The 24,692-nt window shown below is 35.4% G+C and overlaps 1 protein-coding gene across 1 annotated transcript; it reads left to right on the top strand.

The window, feature by feature from the left end:
* The first annotated feature begins 20,467 nt into the window (after window positions 1–20,467).
* LOC145166363 (GDSL-like Lipase/Acylhydrolase superfamily protein) lies at window positions 20,468–24,080 on the top strand. Its single transcript, XM_079085316.1, has 5 exons — window positions 20,468–20,815; window positions 22,710–22,919; window positions 22,988–23,145; window positions 23,250–23,520; window positions 23,589–24,080. The coding sequence occupies exons 1-5, from the start codon at window positions 20,572–20,574 to the stop codon at window positions 23,837–23,839; spliced, it is 1,134 nt and encodes a 377-aa protein (XP_078941442.1). The 5' UTR covers window positions 20,468–20,571; the 3' UTR covers window positions 23,840–24,080.
* Window positions 24,081–24,692: the final 612 nt, after the last annotated feature.

Below are 24,692 nucleotides of genomic sequence, written 5' to 3'. Positions count from 1 at the left end.
TTTTGGAGCTGTAGAAGTGTGAAACCAGTTATCTAGGTTAGATCTGCAAGGGACTCGACGAGTTCATAAGGGAACTCGGCGAATCCGATGAAGAAACCTCGATGATGTTCATAGGACTCAGCGAGTTGTTTCAGGAACTCAGCGAGCAGGAAGATCTTGTCCCTTTTCTGATTATGCCAGGACTCGGCGAGTCTCAGGCCGACTCGACGAGTCAGTTGGACGAATCGCGATAACAAGTAGCTTGGGAACTCTACGAGTAATGGGGTGACTCGGTGAGTCAAGTCGCGATTCCAGGGTTCTGATTTCTAGGACTCGGCGAGTCTGGTCAACTTGGAAAGTTGACCTTGACTAGGATGTTGACTTTGACCAGGGGTAGAATGGTCATTTTACCCTAAGAATAGTTATCAGTTTCTGACTAAGTGTCATTATGAAATTTATAGCCGGAGAGTTACCGGAGCAGCAGACAGGGATTTCTCACTCAGATTTTCAGCAGTCAGTCTTGCGAGGTGAGTTTCCTTCAGTAGGAACGGGTCTACGACACCAAGGTCGGCCCGTATAAGTGATATGTAGTAGCTTAGAGTGGGCGGGGCCCGAAGCTCATAGTATTTTAGAGTGGGCGGGCCCCGATGCTTATATTCTTATTTGAGTATAGATATGTGATTGATTGGTAGATGTACTTGTTGTCTGTGTGATACTCGTATGCATGTTAGTAGTGGAGTGTGAGTGGGGCCCGAATCTCCTAGACAGCGGAGTGTGGGCGGGGCCCGAATCTCCTAGACAACAGAGTGTGGGCAGGGCCCGAATCTCCTAGACAGCGGAGTGTGGGCGGGTCCCGAATCTCCTATACAGCGGAGTGTGGGCAGGGCCTGAATCTCCATGAGAGTGGGCGGGGACCATATCTCCTAGTTGCATGTTATTTGTATGGTATGTGGTAGTTTGGGGAACTCACTAAGCTTCGTGCTTACAGTTTTCAGTTTTAGTTTCAGGTACTTCCACTAGCAAGGGGAAGGGCTCGGGATGATCGCATGGCACACACCACAGTCTTCATCCTGAGAGTTTTACTCTGATATTTTGATACGAGATTTTGACATGTGACAGATATTATGATATTTTATGATACATGATACATAATTTTATTTATAAGTATGGATGATTTATGGTTTTAATAATGATTTGAAAACGAAATTTTTGGACCGTATTTTTGGGATATTTCAAAATCCATTGAACTAAACCATATTTATTGATTAGTGATGTCATTGTATAGGATAAATAATAAAAGTGGTCAAATTGATTTACAAAAGCGCTTAAAGTTCTTGATTTGACGTAATCTAGCTTTGACGTGTATAATGGTGTATGTAATAGAAGAATTACGAATTGCTTTTTGTTTTTTAAACCTTATTTATGTATATATTTAATTGGATGCATTTGATTTCATTATATATTTAATTTTTTTTTCTTTATTCATGAAGAATGTTAACAAGCATTCCTTAAGAATTTGATGTATTTAGTTACTGAGGTTTGTTTTATTATTTGTCCTATAAAAACATTCTTATAAAATGTTATTATTATATAATTCGATTTGATGACAGTTATTTTTAAAGAATGTATGAAGGAAACATGATGATCAATGAACTGAAGGTTGGATGATAGTATGTGGGATGAAGATAAACAAAGATCACCAAAGATAGCACTACTCAATGTTATATTCTGACAGAATAATCTACAATAAAATGATAATATTATATGTAATAGTATATTTTTGTAGAATAATCTACCAATTGTGTTTTTTTTGTTATTAGTTAATGTTTTATTATCATAGAATAGTATATAAAGTATTGTATTTTAAAAAAAAATGTGATGAAAAAATTGAAATTCTATCTAAAACCTTAAGTTTTCAAGATTCAAAACTATTTATATATTCTTTCAGAATGAATGTCATTTATGTATGTTCATAGATATATTTGTTAAAATGAATATAATTATTGATTTTAAGATATTAAAATTCGTTTCACATAAAATTTGTATTCATTAAAAATTATTAATCTTGATAATATATGTTTATAGTATTTTGTCATAATTTAATTTTTTTTTTCAATATAATCATAAACACATTCTTTTAGAATGTCCGAATTAATATATTTATTATCTAAAAAATCAGTTTTTTAAAGTTTAGAGAATTAATTATTCCTTAAAATTTGCAATTTCCTTTTTTTAATTTTTGTTAATTGAATAAAGTACCTTTAGAATGAAATTAGATGATACTTTTTAATTATATTTAGTTTAATAATATGTATTAATCACTTTCTTAAAATAAATAAAATGATTGGCCCACAATCATTCATACATCCACACAATAATTAGTTAGAATACAATAACCTTTTATATATATATATATATATATATATATATATATATATATATATATATATATATATATATATATAAACCATTCAAATAATCTCAAAAGTGTTGAACCACATATGATGAAGGAGAAGCAAGTCTATCATGTGTGCTGGATAGAAAGTGACACAATTGTGAATGGGCATTGTTCATATCTCACTCTCCCTTAAGTTATTCCACTCGTCTATCCAATGAGAGCCAGTGACACAATTGTGAATGGGCATTGCTCATATCTCACTCTCCCTTAAGTTATTCCACTCGTCTATCCTCCTTAATAAATGAAAATAATTTTACCACATGTCACTCTCTCATTAACTTGGACACATGTCATTTTTTGATATTTTTGAAAAATGTTTTTCCATTTGTCATTTTCTCATTTTTTTTATCTTTTCTTAATTAACATATCATATTTACACCTCAATTAATAATTGCATTAATTGAAAATAACCAATAAATTACAATATTACAACCAATATAGTATTTAATATGTTTCCTTTTAAATTCAAATTTTAAATTTTAAATTTCAAATTTAAATAAATTTTTGTTTAAACCTTCATATTTAATTTTTTTTGTTTTATCCAACCCGTATAACATACGGGTCTCACAACTAGTGACATAATGCATGGTTAGTTTTGTATTATATTTAGCATACATTAACTTGGACACATGTCATTTTTTGATATTTTTGAAAAATGTTTTTCCATTTGTCATTTTCTCTTTTTTTTTATATTTTCTTAATTAACGCATCATATTTACACATCAATTAATAATTGCCTTAATTGAAAATAACCAATAAATTACAATATTACAACCAATATAGTATTTAATATGTTTCCTTTTAAATTCAAATTTAAAATTTAAAATTTCAAATTTCAAATTTAAATAATTTTTTGTTTAAACCTTCATATTTAATTTTTTTTGTTTTATCCAACTCGTATAACATACGGGTCTCACAACTAGTGACATAATACATGGTTAGTTTTGTATTATATTTAGCATACATTAAACTAGAACCGTGAACAACGTCAATAAAATTTTGTTTTCTAAAGTAAGACATGGACCTAATCTATCTCTTTTTGATTCAAAAGATTGAATGATCTTCTCTTAATCAAAATCATTATCGAACAACACTATAATGCATTTCAAATAGTCTAATATTAATGGAAAATAATCTCCAAAAAATGACTAGGTTAGATATAGATCGTTCCTTAATTTTGTCAACAAATATTACATCAAATGTGTGAAGATCCGGAAAGAATGGAATTTAAAAGCTTTTAAAAACTGTGTAATAACAAATTATCTCTAACCCAGAAACTAATTATGAATGTATTGTAAAATTCTTAGTTCTTTTTATATTCTTCAAACTTAAAAACACAACACATCCTATTATTAAAAAAAAATCGATTGGAAAATAAATTTATTTATTTTATTAATCTTCGATTTTGTTTCTCTTCTCAAACCTAACTTAAGGTGATGCTTGTTTTTTTCAAAAAGATCTTTTTGACCTCTTTTGTGTAGGTGTGAGTAGACGTTTAGTCTGTATGTTGTTTGTTTTTAAAAGACCAAATACCTAAAAAGGTATCTGGATCCTCTTCTTATAAAAGACATGGGTAACCATTTTTTATGTCTGAATGTCTTCAAATAACATGTGTTTACCTAAAACCAAAAAAGGATTTGCCTTCATTCTTCCTTCCGATACTTCGCCTCCATTTTCCTTCTTTGTTGTTGTTTCTCCATTGTCGGTCACTGCCAATGCCAACGACGAAGTCGACCACTGTCACGCCTATGCTAACGTCGACGAACCTCGCTGATAATTTCTTGTACTTTATCATTGTAGGTATTGGAATTGGCTAGTGTTTTCTGATAAACTCACTAGTTTGATTTTATTTTCTGATAATTGCTAGCTTTTAAAATTTGACTATTTTCTTCATTAGGTTTCTAATTGTTTAAAAAAAATTGCTAGTTTCTATATGAAATTTGATGGTTACGTCCTAATTTTATATGTTTTGAAATAAGATAGCTATGTTTCTGATTATAAGTTTAATTTTATATGAAATCAGGTTCTTCATTAACTTTCTAAAATTTGAATTTTGGGTACTAGAATTATTGAAAAAGTCTTTTAATTTTTTTTTTAAATATTTAACTTGATTTTAGTTAATTTTAGCATTATATAGACTTTAAAAACAAACATTCTTTTTCTTCCAGACTGCAGACGTTTGATTCAACCTTTCTTCTCCAGATGTGGTCCTGCAAGTTGCATATATTTTACATCTTAAAAAACAAACAACACCTTAGAAGATATTTTAAGCTCTTATTTCAATGGACAACCAAACTTTTTTTAACTGAACATTGTTTGTTTTTTAGAAGACACGTCATTAGCGGTGAAGATGTCAAAGTGTATCTTGCTAAAATTGAGCCAGTGATGTAGTGGGAATCGCCCAAGAGTCCCTTACAAATTCGTAGCTTTTGGGGACTGGCAGGCTATTACACGAAGTTTGTAGAGAATTTCTCAAGTATAGCAGCACCATTGACCAAGTTAACACGAAAGATATAGAAGTTTAATTGGACAGAAGCACAACAAACCGCTTTACAACACCTTAAACAAACTTGTCTGTGAGTCCCCAATGTTGTCCTTCACAGGAGGTGGAAATGATTTTATTGTTTACAGTGATGCGTCTCGATTGGTCTTGGGCGTGTTCTTATGCAAAGAGGCCGAGTAATAGCTTATCCCTCACGAAAGTTGAAACCAGCTGAAAAAATGTACCCGGTCCATGATTTGGAGTTAGCCGAATTGACATTCACATTAAAAATATGGCGGCATTACCTCTATGGAGTTAAATTCCGAATTTTCGTTGATCATAAAAGTCTAAAATATTTATTTAATCAGAAAGAGCTTAGAAATCCATAGCTTTTGGGGATTAGCGGGCTATTACAGGAGGTTTGTAGAGAATTTCTCAAGTATAGCAGCACCATTAACCAAATTAACACGAAATACATAGGAGTTTAATTGGACAGAAACACATAAAACCGCTTCACAACACGTTAAACAATCTTTTGTGTGAGGCCCAGTTTTGGCCTTCCCAGAAGGTAGAGATGATTTTGTTTTTTACAATGATGTGTCTCGATTGGTCTTGGGTGTGTTCTTATGCAAAGAGGCCGAGTAATAGCTTATGTCTTACGAAAACTGAAACCATGTGAACAAATGTACCCGGTCCATGATTTGGAGTCAGTTAAACTGAAATTCACATTAAAATATAGCGACATTACCTCTATGGAGTTAAATTCCAAATTTTCACTAATTATAAAAGTCTAAAATATTTATTTGATTAGAAAGAGCATAATATGAGGCAGAGGGGATGGTTGGAGCTGTTAAAAGATTATAACCGTGAAATTCTATACCACCCTTGTAACGCTAATGTAGTGGCTGATGTGTAACATCCCAAAAATTACAGGGAGATTTTTGATTTATAAAATAGATTAAATATTAAAACCTTTATCTCAAAAACCTTTGAGTGACATTTGTTTGAATGAAACCATACATTATCGTAGTTGAATTACAAAACCGCAGAAACGTATATCTTCTATGCGTAGGTATAGTCCCGCCGAGTCCTTCTCACGCACAACCTGTAAAAACATTTAATCCACAACTGTAAGAATAAAGCGTAGTGAGTTCCCCGGTATACCCCATATTCCACCATACATACAATACATCCACATACAATCCTCGAATCTAGCATCGAGCAACCAAAACTCCTATCCATACACATATATCACACGTAATGGGCCCAAACCAACTCACATAATAGGCCCCGCCCAAACATATATAACGGGTCCAGTTTAACCATACATAACGGGCCCCACCCAATGAGTAAACGGGCCCAGTCCAACCTCCACTGCCAGGAGCTACATCCTGGTCATTCGTATAAATTTAAAGGGTCGGATCCTAGTCTTTCATACAATTCATAAAGTCATATGTAGTTAAGGATCAAATATACAGTTGAACAGATGATCCACCCGCGAGCGAACAATTAGACAAGAACAACACAATAAGGCATTATACAAGAGTTCTCAGGCTATCCAACTTAAACTTCATAGAACCAAAGCTATCATGTAACATAAACACATAACCTATACTAGCATATTACATACCCTTGGCAATTAGCCTTCCCTAGTTACCCTGCAATTGACCACTTCTCAATTAAGTCCTTCGCCGGTCAATCATACATAATCCTGATAATTGGTCTTCCCCAGTTACCCTAACCAAACATAACTCCTAACAGTATCATACAATCATCAGGCAAGACCCTACCGGTCTAACATACCATGACACCAAGTGTCCTATACTGTACATGCATAACAAGGAGTTATCATAGTCAACTAGCATACTTGTACTCTAACAGTACCACTATCCTACCATGCAAAGGATATACAACTGGACATGTGGCATAGTGAGAAACTCACCTGCCGAAGAACCGGAGAAGCACAACAACACTCTCACACCTTGCACTGCTCAATCCTGCAAACCAACTAACACCATGAATCCTCAATCAACAACCCACATCCTACAAGTTTAACCCCAAGTCAAATTGGTCAAAATTCAACGATCAACGGTCAATGAAAGTCAACGGTCAACCAAGTCAACAACCACGACAACGTGGAGACCTCTTGGTCACGTCGTGGGAATGATAGGACAAAATAGTCGACATGTAGGACATTGCCATGTCGTGGGAATGTCACGACAACACAATCGTGAATCAGCATTCCACCACATTGTGGGCCCTCCTTGGCTACATCATGGTTGTTGGCAACACTCTCATTTCTTCATTAAGAACTTAATCCTTACAGATCTAAGCCCAAAACTTCAGATCTAGTCCTTCTCAATGACTTAATGGATAAAGTTTCCAACTTTATCCATTAGGGTCTCACCCTAAAGAAAGATCTACAACCTTAAGTCCAAAATGGCATAAATCCTTCACAAAACATGCATGGCTCCAAAGGACAAGATCAAGCTACCAACTTTCCAACAAGAAAAGGTCCATATGACAATCCTTAGTGCTTACAAGGGGCTGGAGTCATCTCAACTCAAAGCACACCACCGAAAAGGGATCAAAAGCATAAAAATGGATCATAAGCTAGATCTAATAAACTAGAAGTAAAGGTTGAAGCTTTAGACTCACAATGGTCCAAAAATGAAGTCACTTTGTTAAATATAGGGCGTGTTCGAAAAAAGTAGCGGATAGCGGATAACAGGTAGCATTTGATTTTGGAGCGTTTTGTTAAAAGCTTCTTCATGTAGCTTTTGATTTTGGAGTGTTATGTTTAAACTAAAAGCTAAATTCTCCTGTTGCCGAACGAAGCTTTTTCTTTTCTACTAGCGTTTTCTTAAATGCTAAAAGCCAGAAGCTCTTAAACGTTGCGTGCCGAACACGCTCATACGCTTGAGCTCTTCACCAAAACACTTTGCAAGAAACTTGATCATCAAGATCCATACCAAAACATGAGAACTGAGCCTTCAAGTGGCCAAGAACACCTTAAGAACACTCAATGGGGCTAGGGTTTCGATATAGGAGAGTGAAGGCTGAAGAGAATGACCTAACCCTAAAGTTAAGGTCCTTAAATATAGGAGAAACCCTAAAAACCATGGGCTTAGGCTGTTGTAGCCACCATGTTATGGCAATCCTCTTGCCACGTCGTGGTGCTCACCAAAAATACGCGATTCATAAAAGCCATGCCATGTCGTGGCCATAGATGCACTACGTCGTGACATAGGTTTTTCTCCAAAAACCCCATATTTGATCCCATAAATTCTATTCGAATGGGAGTTGCTGGTCGATTACCAGACCTAATACACCCAAGAACATATTGAAGTTGATAAGCGTGAAAATGTTAAAAATGAACGCACAATAGGATATATTAGTCACTTAGAAGCTAATTATTGGGATATAAAGACATTTAGGAGATGATTATGGGTTCTTAAACTCGGAGAAGCTCAAGAGTTACTTTTAGTCGATGTCTATCGTACCAGATATGCAACTCACCCGGGCATTATGAAGATGTACCGTACTTTGAAACAACTGTATTGGTGACCCGAAATGAAAATATATGTGGGAAAATACATGGAGAAGTGCATGACATGTTAACAAGTTATGTCAAATCACCGAAAACCATATGAGAAGATTCAACCATTGTTGATTCCAAAGAAGAAGTGAGAATAAATTAAGATGGAATTCATCACTAAGTTACATCGAACCTCGAACGGATAAGACTCAACTTACACCGTAGTTGATTGGCTGAAAAAACCAGCACATTTTATTCTGATACGTGAAAAATATTCCACCGAGAGACTACATGATATATATATATATATATATATATATATATATATATCAAGTAATTAGTCAAACTACATGGATTTCCGGTTACCATTGTTTCTAACAAAGATAGTCAATTATATCTCGGTTTTGGTAGAGTTTTCAGGAACATATGGGTTCTAAGGATGTTACCTCAAGTTCAAGTGAATGTAGCCTTTTGATCCTCCATAATCTTTATGTAACACCCGTGTTTCTAGGCTACACATTAATAATGATGTAATAGTCTAGGTCAACCTTTGTAACATGTTTTGAAGTAATAAGAATGAATTATATGAATTTATGTGTCTTATATTTAATTATGATGAATTTAATAAATTAAGGATAAAAATAAGCGTCAAAAGTAAAATTTTAGAAAAACCCGATATCTATGAAGAAAGTTGTAGTGGTCGTAACAAGGATTCCAGAGATATAAAGAACGTCGAAATCCGAGTTATAACGAAGAAGTTATGACCTGTCGAAGTTTCGCGACAGAGCCGGCACGACGTTGTTTCACGTAAAAAGTGAATTTACGATAAAGTGCTTTTTAGACTTACCGATCTAAATGAAACTCGTAGTATACGTTAAACTGAGCGCTTGCATAAAAAGAATGTCTAAATCTGACTTCGTATGAGGAAGTTATGAATTTTCTAAGATTTGGCATGGCAGTATGCAGCCCGGAACTCGAAATATAGATCGAACAATTTTTAGCCAACACAACCTAAACGAGAATCGAAGATCTTGTCGATAGTAGTTTAACGGTAAAAATACAAACAAAAACGGATGTCGGATGAAGAAGTTATGAATTTTTAACGGACTTTTCCTATCCCGGCCTGTTAAAAATATAACTTTAAAAATAAAGTCAAAATTAGCCGACGGAGTCCAAACGAAAGTTGTAGAGCACAGTCATACCTACGCGTGGATATAAATAACGTCAAAAACGGAGCTCGTATACGAAAGATATGAATTTTTGCAGTTTCAGACACAAACTTCGAGGCTGGTCCGAAGGCGTACGCCCAGCGTACTCGGACTACGCCCCGCGTACTCGTTAGCTAGGCCTCGTATTGTCCACGTCGCCCTTATCCTTGCATGCAACACGTATCTCGCACCCTTGACATGTCCGGAGCCACGTATCACACTACGCCCATCGTACGAAAGCGTATGCCCAACGAAGAACCTTGCAAGGCAGTACGCCCCGCGTACCAGGAATTACGCCCAACATAATGAGGAGCTTCGGCCTCCTATAAATAGGATGTAAGGCTGCCCGGGTTATGTTTACAAATTTCACACTTTTACACCTTCTACTTTCTTTTTAGCCTATCCTAAACCCCCCAAAGCCTAGGGTAACATCCTAGCACCTGAAGAAAGCCCGAAGCCCCGAAGTCTCCAAGAAAAAGAGTTTTTCGAGTCGAAAATTTGCCCGCGCAGTGCCCGGTTTTTGAGAAAACATCCCGGTTCCATTGAAAAAGATTGTTTTAAGGGACGAAGTGTTGTCCAATTATCGTTAAATCAAGTGAGTGTGTAGTCACTGTCATCTTACACATAGATATGAAGTATTTTCTATAAAATATGTGCTATGTGTATATATATTGTTTGTTTATTTGAGATGAATGTTGAATGAATGTTTTATACATGTTTAGAATGATTTAAACTGTATATGTATTTTTATCTACAAATATGTTGGGTAAAACATGGGTAGATGAAATAGTTGATGTGTGATAAAATGATGAGAGGCCTCGATGTTGACGTTGATCAGTCATCTGATGTTTAGGGATGATGACCACAGACCTTTCTAGACAGTCCAGTGGAACGCTAGCATACTCGCAATTTGTAGGTGTTTGTGAACGATGTGTTCACTGGTGTACTCCATCCCCCTCATGGTTGCCTTACGAACATATATGGCTGAGAAATCCCCTTAGCAATAAAGTCCATCCCGATGATGTTCCTTAGGCTAGGTCCCTTATGATAGGTATTTAGGGACGTAAAGTGAGGATAACGGGAACGGGTAATCAGGGTTATTGTTGGTTGATGAAATTAATAAATTTATTGTTGGTTGATGAAGTTAATAAATTTATTTATTATGAGTTGAAAACCCTATGTGCTCACCAGGCTCCCAAGCCTCACCCACTCAGCTTTCTATATTACAGGTAGTGGAACCAGAGCATAGTTGGATGATGACGAGGGATTTTGGATTATAGGCTGGTAGATGTAAATATATGTTGTAAGGCCTATATCGTACTGTTTATGCTTTTGGTCTGTATCGGAAGATGACATCCCGCGGTTTTGTAATATAATGAAAATACATTTCTTTAAGAAATGCTTTGATAAATTTTTATCATATTTTGTTTTGGGGACAAATTCCGCAACACCTTTTGAAAGATTACTCTGATTTTATTTTAAAAGCATAAACGAAATCGGTCTTTTCTGGCCGTGAAAATGGGGACGTCACAGTTGGTATCAAAGCATTAGTTTAAGCGAACTAGGAATTTGTAGGATTTCTAGACTTAAACTTAGAATTCTAAGTGATGATCGTGAGATGAGTGTCTACCATATTTTAGACACGAGCACTAGTATATTTTAGGAAAGATGCCTAAAATGCTTTTATGTGCTAAATGTTATATGTTTGCCATATATTATATTATTTATTCGTATCTATGGTCTGTTTCCAACCAGATCTGGAAACCTTATGTGTTTAGGATTTTAAGCGTATGACTACGATATTAGAACTAGCATGTAACGTTTCAGAGTGATAATGAAGATTTAAACGTCTATCGTGAATAAAGATCTAAATTCACCTAATTTGGTGTATAGATCAAAATGGCAAGAACCCGAAGTGGAGCATGAAATGCAAATAGAAATCAGCAACCTCAACCCCAAGTAATGGAACAGGTGCCTATAGAAAAAGCTGCACCAGAACCAATCACAATGGTTGGAGTACAAGCCTTGATTTAGACTATGATGGTTGAACAAAGGGAAGAAATGAGACAACTATTGTTGAACAACAGGAATGAACCTTCAATGCCTATTGAACAACCTAAATTAAATGACAGTCGGTCAGAGGAAGGAAATTACAGTAGATATGTTGATCAAACTGAAATGCTTGTGGTTAGGAGGAATAACCAAGAGGATGGAGTCGAGAGAAATAGATGCAAGTACAAAGACTTTATGACTTGCAAGCCATCAACTTTCACTGGAAAGGACGATCCCGTTGGAGTAATGGATTGGATCTCGGAGATGGAATTAGCCTTCATGACATGTGGTTGCCAAGGCAAGTTACAAACCACATTTGCAGTGCGTCAGTTCAGAGGTGGCGCTGTTCACTGGTGGAACACTCTGGGGAAGACCCTAAGCCCTAATGAGCCACTGCAACTGACTTGGGCAGAGTTCTTGGTGCATTTCAAGCGCATGTACTGCTCGGCCCAAAATCTGCTTGAGTTAGAGAACCAATTTCTGACATTAAAGAAGGGAAGCATGTCCATCGATGAATACACTAATAACTTCACAGATAAAATGGAGTTTGCTTTGCGTATTGTTCCAGACGAGCTGACAAAAATCGACAGGTACGCAAAGGGACTTCTATGGGAGTATGCGGTGCCAGTGCGTCAGGCACTTACTCTGGAGGCATCTATCTGGGCTGTCAAGTCTGTTGAAGATATGATTAAAGGAAGAGCCGCCAGCAAGGTTGAAGTTGGCGAAAAGAGAAAGCTTAAAGGAACTTCAGGTTCCAACAAGAAGAGCAAATTTCAAAGTCTGGTTCGAGGAAATTTGGAGGAGGAGCCGAAGCTAAATGGTGTGATAAATGTAAAAAGAAACATGTTGGAAAATGTGGCGAGGAAGTCACTTGTTATAAATATGGAAAGCCTGGGCATTATGCCAATGAATGCACCTTCAATAAGAAAGTCTGTTATGGGTGCAACGAAGAAGGACACATTTTGAGGGACTACCCGAAGAAGAAAGAGGCAGCAAGGCCTAATCTCCCACCAAAGACAAAAGCCAGAGCTTTCCATATGACATTGGAAGCCGCAAAGGATGCAGCGGATGTCGCTTCAGGTACCTTTCTTGTAATGGATTGCCTGCCAATTTATTGTTTGATTCCGGAGCGAATTACTCCTTTATATCACATAAATTTGGTGGAAGACTAGCATTGCCTATAGAAAAACTTGATAATGCCCTAATTGTAGAAGTTGCTAGTGGAAAATTCGTACCTGTCAGCGATTGTATTAAGAATATTGTCATCAACTTGGACGGAAACGAATTCCACGAGAAGTTGTTACCCATTGAGTTGAATGGTTTCGACATCGTACTGGGGATGGATTGGCTTAGCGCCAATGACGCCAAGATACTGTGCAAGAAAAAGATAGTAAGGGTAAACCCGCCTGGAAAAGAGTCATTTATGGTGTACGGAGACAAGTGCAGAGTAAATTCTGGAATCATTTCCCTAATGAAAGCCAGAAAATGTTTATCTAAAGGATGCACCTCATACTTGGCATTCGTGATCGATGCTAAGAAAGAGAAACAGGATATGCAAAGTATACCAGTGGTGTGTGACTATCCGGAAGTTTTTCCCGAAAATCTTCCTGGATTGCCCCCTGATAGAAAATTGGAGTTTCGAATAGACTTGTTACCAGGAACAACACCAATAGCAAAAGCACCATATCGATTAGCACCGACAGAGATGAAGGAGCTTATGACGCAACTTCAGGAGTTGTTGGACAACGGTTTCATTAGACCTAGTTCATCACCCTGGGGAGCTCCGATGTTATTCGTGAAGAATAAAGATGGAAGCATGAGGATGTGCATATATTACAGAGAGCTGAACAAGGCAACAATAAAGAACAAGTACCCATTGCCAATGATTGATGACCTGTTCGATCAGCTGCAAGGTTCGAGCTATTTCTCGAAGATCGATCTTAGGTCAGAATATCATTAGCTAAAGGTTAGAGAGCAGGATATTGAGAAGACTGCATTCAGAACAAGATATGGACACTATGAGTTCTTAGTTATGTCGTTTGGACTAACCAATGCTCCAGCAGCATTCATGGATTTAATGAACAGGGTTTGTAAACCATTCCTCGATAAATCCGTGATAGTGTTCATAGATGACATTTTGATCTATTCAAAAAGCAAGCAGGAGCATGACAAGCATCTGCGAGAAGTGTTACAAGTTCTGAAAAAGGAGAAGTTGTATGCAAAGTTCTCCAAATGTGATTTTTGGATTCAAGAAGTCCAATTTTTGGGTCATATGGTTAACCACGAAGGGATTATGGTTGACCCAGCTAAGATTGAAGCTATGATAAAGTGGGAACAACCAAATAGTCCCACGGAGATCCGAAGCTTTCTGGGATTAGCCATATATTACTGAAGATTTATCCAAGGCTTTTCTTTGATAGCTGCTCCATTGACAGCTTTAACCCACAAAGGAGCTACTTATACTTGGAGTGAGAAGCATAAGGAAGCATTTTAGAAGTTAAAGAAGAAATTGTGTGAAGCACCGATTCTTTCTTTACCTGAACGAGTTGAAGACTTCGCAGTTTATAGCAATGCATCTGGAGTTGGTTTAGGTTGTGTTCTGACCCAAAAGGATAAGGTGATAGCATATGCATCGAGACAACTGAAAGAACATGAAAAGAACTACCCCACTCATGATCTGGAGTTGGCAGCGGTAGTATTCGCTCTAAAGATATTGAGGCATTATCTTTATGGCACAATGTGCAAACTTTTCACTGATCATAAGAGTCTTCAGTATCTCTTTAATCAGAAGGAATTGAACATGAGACAACGACGCTGGCTAGAGTTGCTTAAGGATTACGATTGTGAAATACTTTACCACACTGGTAAAGCAAATGTTGTAGCTGATGCTTTAAGCAGAAAAGTGAGCCTTGAAAAGAAAAGGCCGAGAGCATTAAGAATCGAAGTTGTCTCAACGATTGTAGAAAGTATCAAGAAAGCTCAGGAAGAAGCTTTAGAGAAAAATAACCGAAAGGAAGAACGTTTGGGCAAAACGTTAGTGTTCGATATAAACGGTCAAGGACTGAAGGTATTCCAAGATAGGATTTGGGTACCTAAGACGGGAGGAATAAGAGATCTTCTGATGAAAGAAGCTCACAAGACCATGTACTCAATTCATCCCGGCAACACGAAAATGTATAGGGATCTGAAACCCTACTACTGGTGGCCGACGATGAAGCTCGATGTTGCAAAGTATGTAGCCGAGTGTGTGACATGTGTGAGGGTTAAGGCACAACATCAGAAACCGTATGGGAGTTTAGAACCTTTACCTATACCCATGGGTAAATGGGAATACATCACCATGGATTTTGTGACTAAACTACCCAGAACGAAGAGCGATCACGACATGATTTGGGTGGTCGTTGATTTGTTTACTAAAAGTGCATACTTCATAGCAGCCAATGAAAAATGGTCTATGGATAGACTTGCAAATGCTTACGTGAAGGAGATAGTAAGACTTCACGGTGTTCCTTTAACGATTGTATCAGATCGTGATAGTCGTTTCACGTCAATGTTTTGGAAAAGTCTACAAGAGGAATTGGGTACAAAATTTTTTCTAAGTACAACTTACCATCCGCAAACCGATGGTCAGAGCGAACAAACGATTCAAACATTGGAGGATATGCTAAGAGCATGTACCCTGGAATTCCAAGGTAACTCGGATGAACATTTACCTTTGGTAGAATTTTCCTACAATAATAGTTTCCACTCGAGCATCAAGATGATACCTTATCAAGCTTTGTATGGACAAAAGTGTCGAACGCCGTCATGTTGGCTTGAAGCTGGAGAAAAGCAGTTTATGGGACCTGAGATAGTCCATCAGACTGCTGAAAAGCTGAAGGTGATTAGGGAAAGGATGTTAGCAGCTCAGGATCGTCAAAAGAGCTATGCTGATAAGAAAAGACAACCGATAACATTCAAAGTTGGAGATTTGGTTTTACTTAAAGTCTCGCCGTGGAAGGGACTTATAAGATTTGGTAAAAAGGGAAAGTTGAGACCAAGGTTTATTGGACCGTTTAAAGTTCTTCAGAGGATTGGGAACCAAGCTTACAATCTAGAACTACCAGAAAAACTAGATGGTATTCATAACACTTTCCACGTGTGTTATTTGAGGAAGTTCATGGGAGAAGTTCCCGATATAATTCCAATTTCTGAATTAAGGTTGGATGAAAGCAAGAGGTTAATTGAAGAACCAGAGGCAATCGTTGACCGTAAGACTAAGAAGTTGCGACGCAAGATGGTCGATTTAGTGCTTGTGCGATGGAAACATACGAATGGGTCAAATCTCACCTGGGAAACGGAGAGTGACATGATTAGTCGCTATCCGCATTTGTTTGCAGATGTATGATTCTGGGGACGGAATCATCCTAAGGGGGAGAGAATTGTAACGCTCGTGTTACTAGGCTACACATTAATAATGATGTAATAGTCTAGGTCAACCTTTGTAACGTGTTTTGAAGTAATAAGAATGAATTATGTGAATTTATGTGCCTTATATTTAATTATGATGATATAATAAATTAAGGATAAAAATAAGCGTCGAAAGTAAAATGTTAGATAAACCCGATATCTATGAAGAAAGTTGTAGTGGTCGTAACAAGGATTCCGGATATATAAAGAACGCCGAAATCCGAGTTATAACGAAGAAGTTATAACCTGTCGAAGTTTCGTGACAGAGTCGGCACGACGTTGTGTGACGTAAAAAGTGAATTTACAATAAAGTGATTTTTAGCCTTAGCGATCTAAATGAAAGTCGTAGTATACGTTAAACCGAGAGCGTGGATAAAAAGAATGTCTAAATCTGACTTCGTATGAGGAAGTTATGAATTTTCTAAGATTTGGCATGACAGTATGCAGCCCGGAACTCGAAATATAGATCGAACAATTTTTAGCCAACACAACCTAAACGAGAATCGAAGATCTTGTCGATTGTAGTTTATCCGTAAAAAGACAGACAAAAACGGACGTCGGATGAAGAAGTTATGAATTTTTAAGAGACTTTTCTTGTCCCGGCCTGTTAAAAATATAACTTTAAAAATAAATTCAAAATTAGCCAACGGAGTCTAAACGAAAGTTGTAGAGCACGCTCATACCTATGCGTGGATATAAAGAACATCAAAAACGGAGCACATATGCGAAAGATATAAATTTTTGAAGTTTCAGACACAAACTTCGAGGTTGGTCCGAAGGCGTACGCCCAGCGTACTCGGAAGCTAGGCCTCAGATTGTCCACGTCGCCCTTATCCTCGCATGCAACACGTATCTCACACCCTTGACACGTCCGGAGCCACGTATCACACTACGCCCAGCGTACGAAAGCGTACGCCCAACGAAGAACCTTGCAAGGCAGTACGCCCCGTGTACCAGGAATTACGCCCAACATAATGAGGAGCTTCGGCCTCCTATAAATAGGATGTAAGGCTGCCCGAGTTATGTTTACAAATTTCACACTTTTACACCTTCTACTTTCTTTTTAGCCTATCCTAAACCCCCCAAAGCCTAGGGTAACATCCTAGCACCTGAAGAAAGCCCGGAGCCCCGAAGTCTCCAAGAAAAAGAGTTTTTCGAGTCGAAACTCTGCCCGTGCAGAGCCCGGTTTTTGAGAAAACATCCCGGTTCCATTGAAAAAGATTGTTTTAAGGGACGAAGTGCTGTCCAATTATTGTTAAATCAAGTGAGTGTGTAGTCACTTCATCTTACACATAGATATGAAGTATTTTCTATAAAATATGTGCTATGTGTATATATATTGTTTGTTTATTTGAGATGAATGTTGAATGAATGTTTTATACATGTTTAGAATGATTTAAACTGTATATGTATTTTTATCTACAAATATGTTGGGTAAAACATGGGTAGATGAAATAGTTGATGTGTGATAAAATGATGAGAGGCCTCGATGTTGACGTTGATCAGTCATCTGATGTTTAGGGATGATGACCACAGACCTTTCTAGACAGTCCAGTGGAACGCTAGCAGACTCGCAATTTGTAGGTGTTTGTGAACGATGTGTTCACTGGCGTACTCCATCCCCCTCATGGTTGCCTTACGGACATATATGGCTGAGAAATCCCCTTAGCAATAAAGTCCATCCCGATGATGTTCCTTAGGCTAGGTCCCTTATGATAGGTATTTAGGGACGTAAAGTGAGGATAACGGGAACGGGTAATCAGGGTTATTGTTGGTTGATGAAATTAATAAATTTATTGTTGGTTGATGAAGTTAATAAATTTATTTATTGTGAGTTGAAAATCCTATGTGCTCACCAGGCTCCCAAGCCTCACCCACTCAGCTTTCTATATTACAGGTAGTGGAACCAGAGCATAGTTGGATGATGACGAGGGATTTTGGATTATAGGCTGGTAGATGTAAATATCTGTTGTAAGGCCTATATCGTACTGTTTATGCTTTTGGTCTGTATCGGAAGATGACATCCCGCGGTTTTGTAATATAATGAAAATACATTTCTTTAAGAAATGCTTTGATAAATTTTTATCATATTTTGTTTTGGGGATAAATTCCGCAACACCTTTTGAAAGATTACTCTGATTTTATTTTAAAAGCATAAACGAAATCGGTATTTTCTGGTCGTGAAAATGGGGATGTCACACTTTAGCTCCAAGTTCTTGCGATATACTTCAAAATCGCCTTAGCAGCATTCCATACGAGTTTGTGAGTAAGAATGGTGCAATTATCGACTTCTCACATTAAATCTATTTTGGAACTACCGATGTCTATGCGTCGCATATAGGTTGTACACTTCGTGTTTCTCAAAACCACACGTCGTATAACAACAAAGTATTGCCTTTACTCAAAATAGCAACGTACAACATGGATAGAGCCATCGCATTCTTTGTATGTCTAAATGGTATATACAGTTTTATTGATTTTTCCATAAGGCATGTTCTTAAAGCGGTTTTATGGACCGATTCAAAATAGATTGTTTTTGTTACAGTGTCAAGGTATAATGGAAGGGAGAACAAGAATTACGCTGCAATCAATAAAAATATGTATTTACTTGAAAGATTACATAGAAGTAGCCTTAAAAGCATATAATTCATAATAACCCTCGAGGAAAGTGATGGAACAATTGAAATGTCGAAATAAAATACTAGAATAAGAAGCACAAGGTTTATCAATGCATGTACTACTATTGATGATTTCAACGAGGACGGGGACAACAACTTTTAAAAAGATCTTATACGAAGAAGACAACCAAAACAAATGTGATAAAGACGATGAGTGTGATATTACGGCCAACAAGAAGACATATACTATATTGGAAAAGAAAAAAAATCACATTACTTTTCTTTTTGTATTTTATCATCAAATAAAATATTAAATCAATTATTTTTGGAAAAAAAGAGTGGTAAACTTTTCTTTTAATATCTTATAAAAATAACCAACCAGTTTAAGAAAATTTGTTTAGCTGGCTCTCATTGGTTATTTCATAACAGTTGGAAATAACGATAATTTGTATTAAATCTTAAGGTGTTATTATGATACTTATAGCCCTAGAGCGACGTAAAAACTTTTAATGACAGAAGTTCTTCCATGCAATTTTATCGGTCAATAATCAATGATCTTAAAGTTGGTTTTACTTTATGTGTCTTGTCTTTTAATTCGTCCAACAACGAGACAGTCTTCTTTTATCGTTCTTATAATTAGACCTGATCGGGAATGATCGATATGATATTTAAACGAAACTTGGTAATTAGCTAATAATAATTGGAGTTAATATTTGTGACAAATCGATATATAATTTTCAATATTGAGATTGTTTACTTTGAGTATTACTAAAGATTCGATATTAGTTTACGATAATAATTGTTTGAATGTTTATTATTTTGTCTGATATATAACACTAATTATATATTTATGAACTCTCATTTTGACTCCATGTATGTTTTAAGCTTGTTCTTTTGTATTCAAACTAAATCTAGACAAAATTTAATTTGCATGAGTTCAAATATGACTACAAACTTGAATAACTTGATAAAAATTGAGTTGCTTGTAGTCCAAACTCCTCAAGTAACTCTACACTGATGGTTCAATTAAATATTGGGCCGTATTATGGAGTGTGGATAATCGACTTGTAGTAGTTTAATGAAACCCAAAGCTCACTAATATAACCCAACAAGGGGCCCTATACTCCTATTTCATTATTAAAAAATCCAATATCAACAAGTCCACAACCAGGTAAAGTTGATCGGTGAATGTCGTATACACACACATTTTTCAAACACATCTCCCTCATCAAATTTGACTATTTTAAAATGATGCATGCATTCTCTTTCTACATGACATTCTCATCTTTGGTTTGGGTTTCTTTACATATATCCAATTCTATTACATATATATTTTGAACCATAGCTAAATTATTTCATCATACACACATCTTTTGCAAATCAATAGTGTATATATATATATATATATATATATATATATATATATATATATATATATATATATATATATATATATATAATCATCTGAATAGTAAAACATATATTTCGAAAGTTTTTCTACAAATTTATGTTGTAAAAATGTATTTAACAAGGATGTACTATATGAACGTGATTAATGAATTTCGTTATGTTTTTTTCACATATATTTACACTATTATATAGAATTTCAACAACATTTTAGTACCGACAAAACAAGATATTTTATGTTTTGTCTATATAGTACAGTAGTACACACTTCAAGAAATCCTTTTCTTACACTCACTCTCTCTCTCTCTCTCTCCTCTCTCTCTCTCTCTCTCTCTCTCTCTCTCTCCTTTTCAAACACACACTTGAAGGCTGGTGAAAAGATGAGTGTGGGTATGTTACGGTGGTTTCAGGTGGCTCCGGTGGTTGTGGTGGTGGCATTATGGGTAGTATTAATGTGTGATGCAGAATGTGGTTACGAAGGCATCTTCAACTTTGGGGATTCAAATTCCGACACTGGTGGTTTTTGGTCAGTGTTTCCCGAAGCTCCACCGCCGAATGGCATGACATATTTTAAACGTCCAGCTGGCCGTGCTTCCGATGGTCGTCTTATCATTGACTTTATAGGTACATCATCATGCTTCTAAGTTTTGATAGTCTTTACATCTTTTATTGACGAATTAGTTGTATTGCTATTTTTGGATTCGAATTAAAATTGAAGTTGATTTTAATTCGTAAAGAAATTGAATATCTAGGTAAATAACATCAATATACGCGGTGCTACTTTTCTAATTTTAGAATGGGATATAAATAGCATCTATGTATAACATGTAACTAATTTCATTTTTTATGTCTAAATCGTGGTCGAAAATAGACACTCTGCCCTTAGAGATATACACGCTTTCTACGGATCTTTCTTTAAAGAATTGTAGTATGTCTATAGTTGTTTATATGAATAGCCGAACATCTATTCTAATAAATGAATAGTTTTAATCTTTTTTTGTCAAATGTCTCATTATTGTTATGCAATGTGTCATGTAGATATATTAGACAACTCATTTCAAAATTCAAATTTACATTTTTTAATTATATATTAAATTTAAAGTTATAATAACTTTAAAAATTTGATATATCTCTTAATTAATAATATATTTAAAATGATTTATTTAAAATAATTGATTAATAATTATAAATTTTTATTATGAAAGTTTAATTAATTTTATAACTCGTGGTTCCCACGGGTTATAAACTAGTTATTTAATAAATAAATAAATAAATAAAACCGCTAACACTTATCTTGATATACATGCACAAGATTTATCTAACAAAATTAATTTTGTAACGGTTGTGGATTTGGACTAAATGCCAAAGGCCGAAAGTGCCTAATACAACAACGTAAAATCAATGGATGCAAATTGCATATAGAAGAGACAAATATACTTTCCGTTTATATTTATTTTTAAAAAATAAACTTTCTAATACGACATTTAGAATCCAATAGAGGTCTAAGTACCATAAATTGGTTTTGATATAGTGTAACCAAGTCGTTTATTTACTTGAAATTTTATAACATAATGTTGGATTTTAAAGTACATTAAAATTTACTAGAAGTAAGTTTTTTACGTGTACCCCATGAGTTAAACATTAAACATGATAAAAGTAAATTATGTGCTAATATAATGATCTAATTATATTTTAATAACAAGATTTAAATAATTTTAAATATTAATATATTTAAAATTATTTTTGATTGGTTTCATTTTTAGCTAAATATTTACTTTTTCTCCATTGAACAATTAAAGTTTATTTATAAGCACAAGCGATCATTTTCTAGTAAATGATCGAAATTTTCCTCTTTCGGTCAAACATATTTTCATATAATAGAATTTTTATTTTATTTAAATATCTACTATCTTATAGTTAAACTCTTTAGAATTATCTAAATATCAAACATCACCGGTTAAATCATTTCCTTATTATTTCCACAAAATACAAATTACATGTGAATGTGATTTGTAAAAGTTCATAGGGAAGTGCAACAATTATAAAAGACAAAGTCCCATATGGTCCATTTTTGGGACAACCTTCCTTATGTACTATATATTGAAATATAAATAAGCAACACATCGTTTTTACTTTGGGTGAAAATTAAATTATTATATATTTTTAAAAAGACTGGTTTGTTGTTTCTAAGAATTAAATTTAAAGATGAATATTAACTTTGTCTTAATTTTTATTTTGGCAAACTTAGTTTGATTTGAATTTTATTAAAATTGAGGTTGTGTTTAAATGTTGGTTGGCATTTTGTATATTTTCATCAGCAATTTGTTAGTGAACATTTCAAAGAATTAAATTTAAAGATGAATATTAAGGATGTATAAGGTCGTCATATTTTATTAAAATATTTTTATTTTCATTAGCAATTTGTTAGTGAACATTTTATGTAGTTTTTAATGATCGATTTGTGAATTTACATCGTCAATTTGCAAGCAACAGCCGATAGAAATTATTTTGGTTGTAGCGGAGAGGATAGGGATTCCATTTGTGAGCCCATACATGAAGTCAATTGGATCGGATTACAAGCACGGTGCTAATTTCGCAACACTCGCATCAACCGTACTCTTACCACAAACATCCTTGTTTGTCTCCGGGCTCAGCCCTTTTGCATTGCCCATTCAACTCAACCAAATGAAATATTTCAAGTCCCAAGTCGATGAACTTTATTCCCAAGGTAGAAAATTTATTATAACTAAAACATAAAACCTAAAGCTAATTATAGTTACATTGTATAATTTTCAGGATCATCAAATCTTCATCTACCTGATATTTTTGGAAAATCACTTTATACATTTTACATCGGTCAGAATGATTTTACATCTGATTTAGATAAAAGTGGTATCAATGGGGCTAAACAAAAAATTCCTCAAGTGCTTTCACAAATTACAAGCACAATTAAGGCAAGTACTTATTTGAAACCATTGTTTTTTATAAAAGCAATAAAAAAAATAATAAACTATGCTAAAGATGCTTTTACAATGATTTTATACTGATTTTTATGTAGGAATTACATGGGTTAGGAGGTCGTACGTTTTTTGTACAAAATTTGGCACCTATAGGATGTTACCCCGCATTCTTGGTGCAACTTCCTCATGGTGATAAAGATATTGATGAATTTGGGTGTTTCATTTCATACAACAATGCAGTAGTCGAATACAACAACATGCTCCAAGATGCGTTAAGCCAAACGAGACAAGAACTCCCAAATTCTAATGTTATTTATGTTGATTCACACAAAGCTTTGTTAGAGATTTTCCAACATCCAACTTCTCATGGTATGGAACTCTTTATTACATTATTATATTTCATTAACATATGTATTTAAATGTGTTCATGGATGAAGGTCTGAAGTATGGCACGATAGCTTGTTGTGGAAATGGGGGTGGTTCGTATAATTATAATCCTCGAGTGTTCTGTGGGAACACTAAGTTCATAGATGGACAAAATCTCACTGCCTCAGCTTGTGAGGATCCCGAAAACTATGTGAGTTGGGATGGAGTCCATATTACGGAGGCTGCAAGCAAGATTGTTGTTGATGCCATCCTTAGTGGCGGCGATGACTTCACGGATCCTCCTTTTGAGATTGGTTGTTAACTTTGGAATAGTTTTTTTATTTGCAAAAAATCATTAGAGAATAAATAAAGTGGATCAGTAAAGCAGTACAATAAAGGAATTTATATGACATCAATAGAATTGAAAGTGCGTGCAACAAACAGTTAAATATGACATTAAATATATCAGTCGGTCAAAAACAATATTGTATCATCGGAAAAATAGATTTACCTAATGTATGTTACCGTCTTCATTTTAATGGATCTAATACAAACTTACAAAAGTTCAAGGCCAATAATTATTCTCGAGTACGAGTTGAGTCCTTATCCCAAAAGTTAAAGGCGTTCTATATCAAGAACCTATGTTTCCTCACGACTGTAACTCAATCTTTTGAATTTTTCTCTTTTCAAAAAATCTAATTACCTTAAATAAAACAAATCCACCCAACATTAATCCAATGCTCCTAATTTCAAATCCAAACAACCACCATCTCTGTAGCATCCCAAAAATCTAGGTAAAATTTTCATTTTCAAAACTAAGCCAAAAACCATAAATGTTTACAAAACATAGTTCCCAAAAGTTATAACCGTGAATCAGAGTATCCCAAAATCAAATTTCATAAACTACGAAGGATGTGCACGATCAAGCATTCGCCTCGCCCCTGATCTTTGAAATACGTGGAACCATATTAATCAAACTATAAGCCAAAACATAGTGAGTTCCCCCAAAGTACCACACACAACCAAACAGATAACAACATACATGCATTAGCCTTCAGCATGACTAGACTGCCTCACAGCGCCTACAACCTATCTAGACCGCTCCCCGAGCCTTCAGTCTGACTGAACTGCCTCCCCGGGCCTACAACCTATGTAACATCCCATTTAAAATAGAA

Source organism: Lactuca virosa, chromosome 3 (assembly GCF_052849685.1).
Source record: "Lactuca virosa cultivar CGN04683 chromosome 3, Lactuca_virosa_CGN04683_v6, whole genome shotgun sequence".
In the NCBI taxonomy this organism is placed as follows: Eukaryota; Viridiplantae; Streptophyta; class Magnoliopsida; order Asterales; family Asteraceae; genus Lactuca; species Lactuca virosa.
Note: the sequence above shows the minus strand (reverse complement) of the source record. Positions and strands in the feature narration are given on the sequence as shown.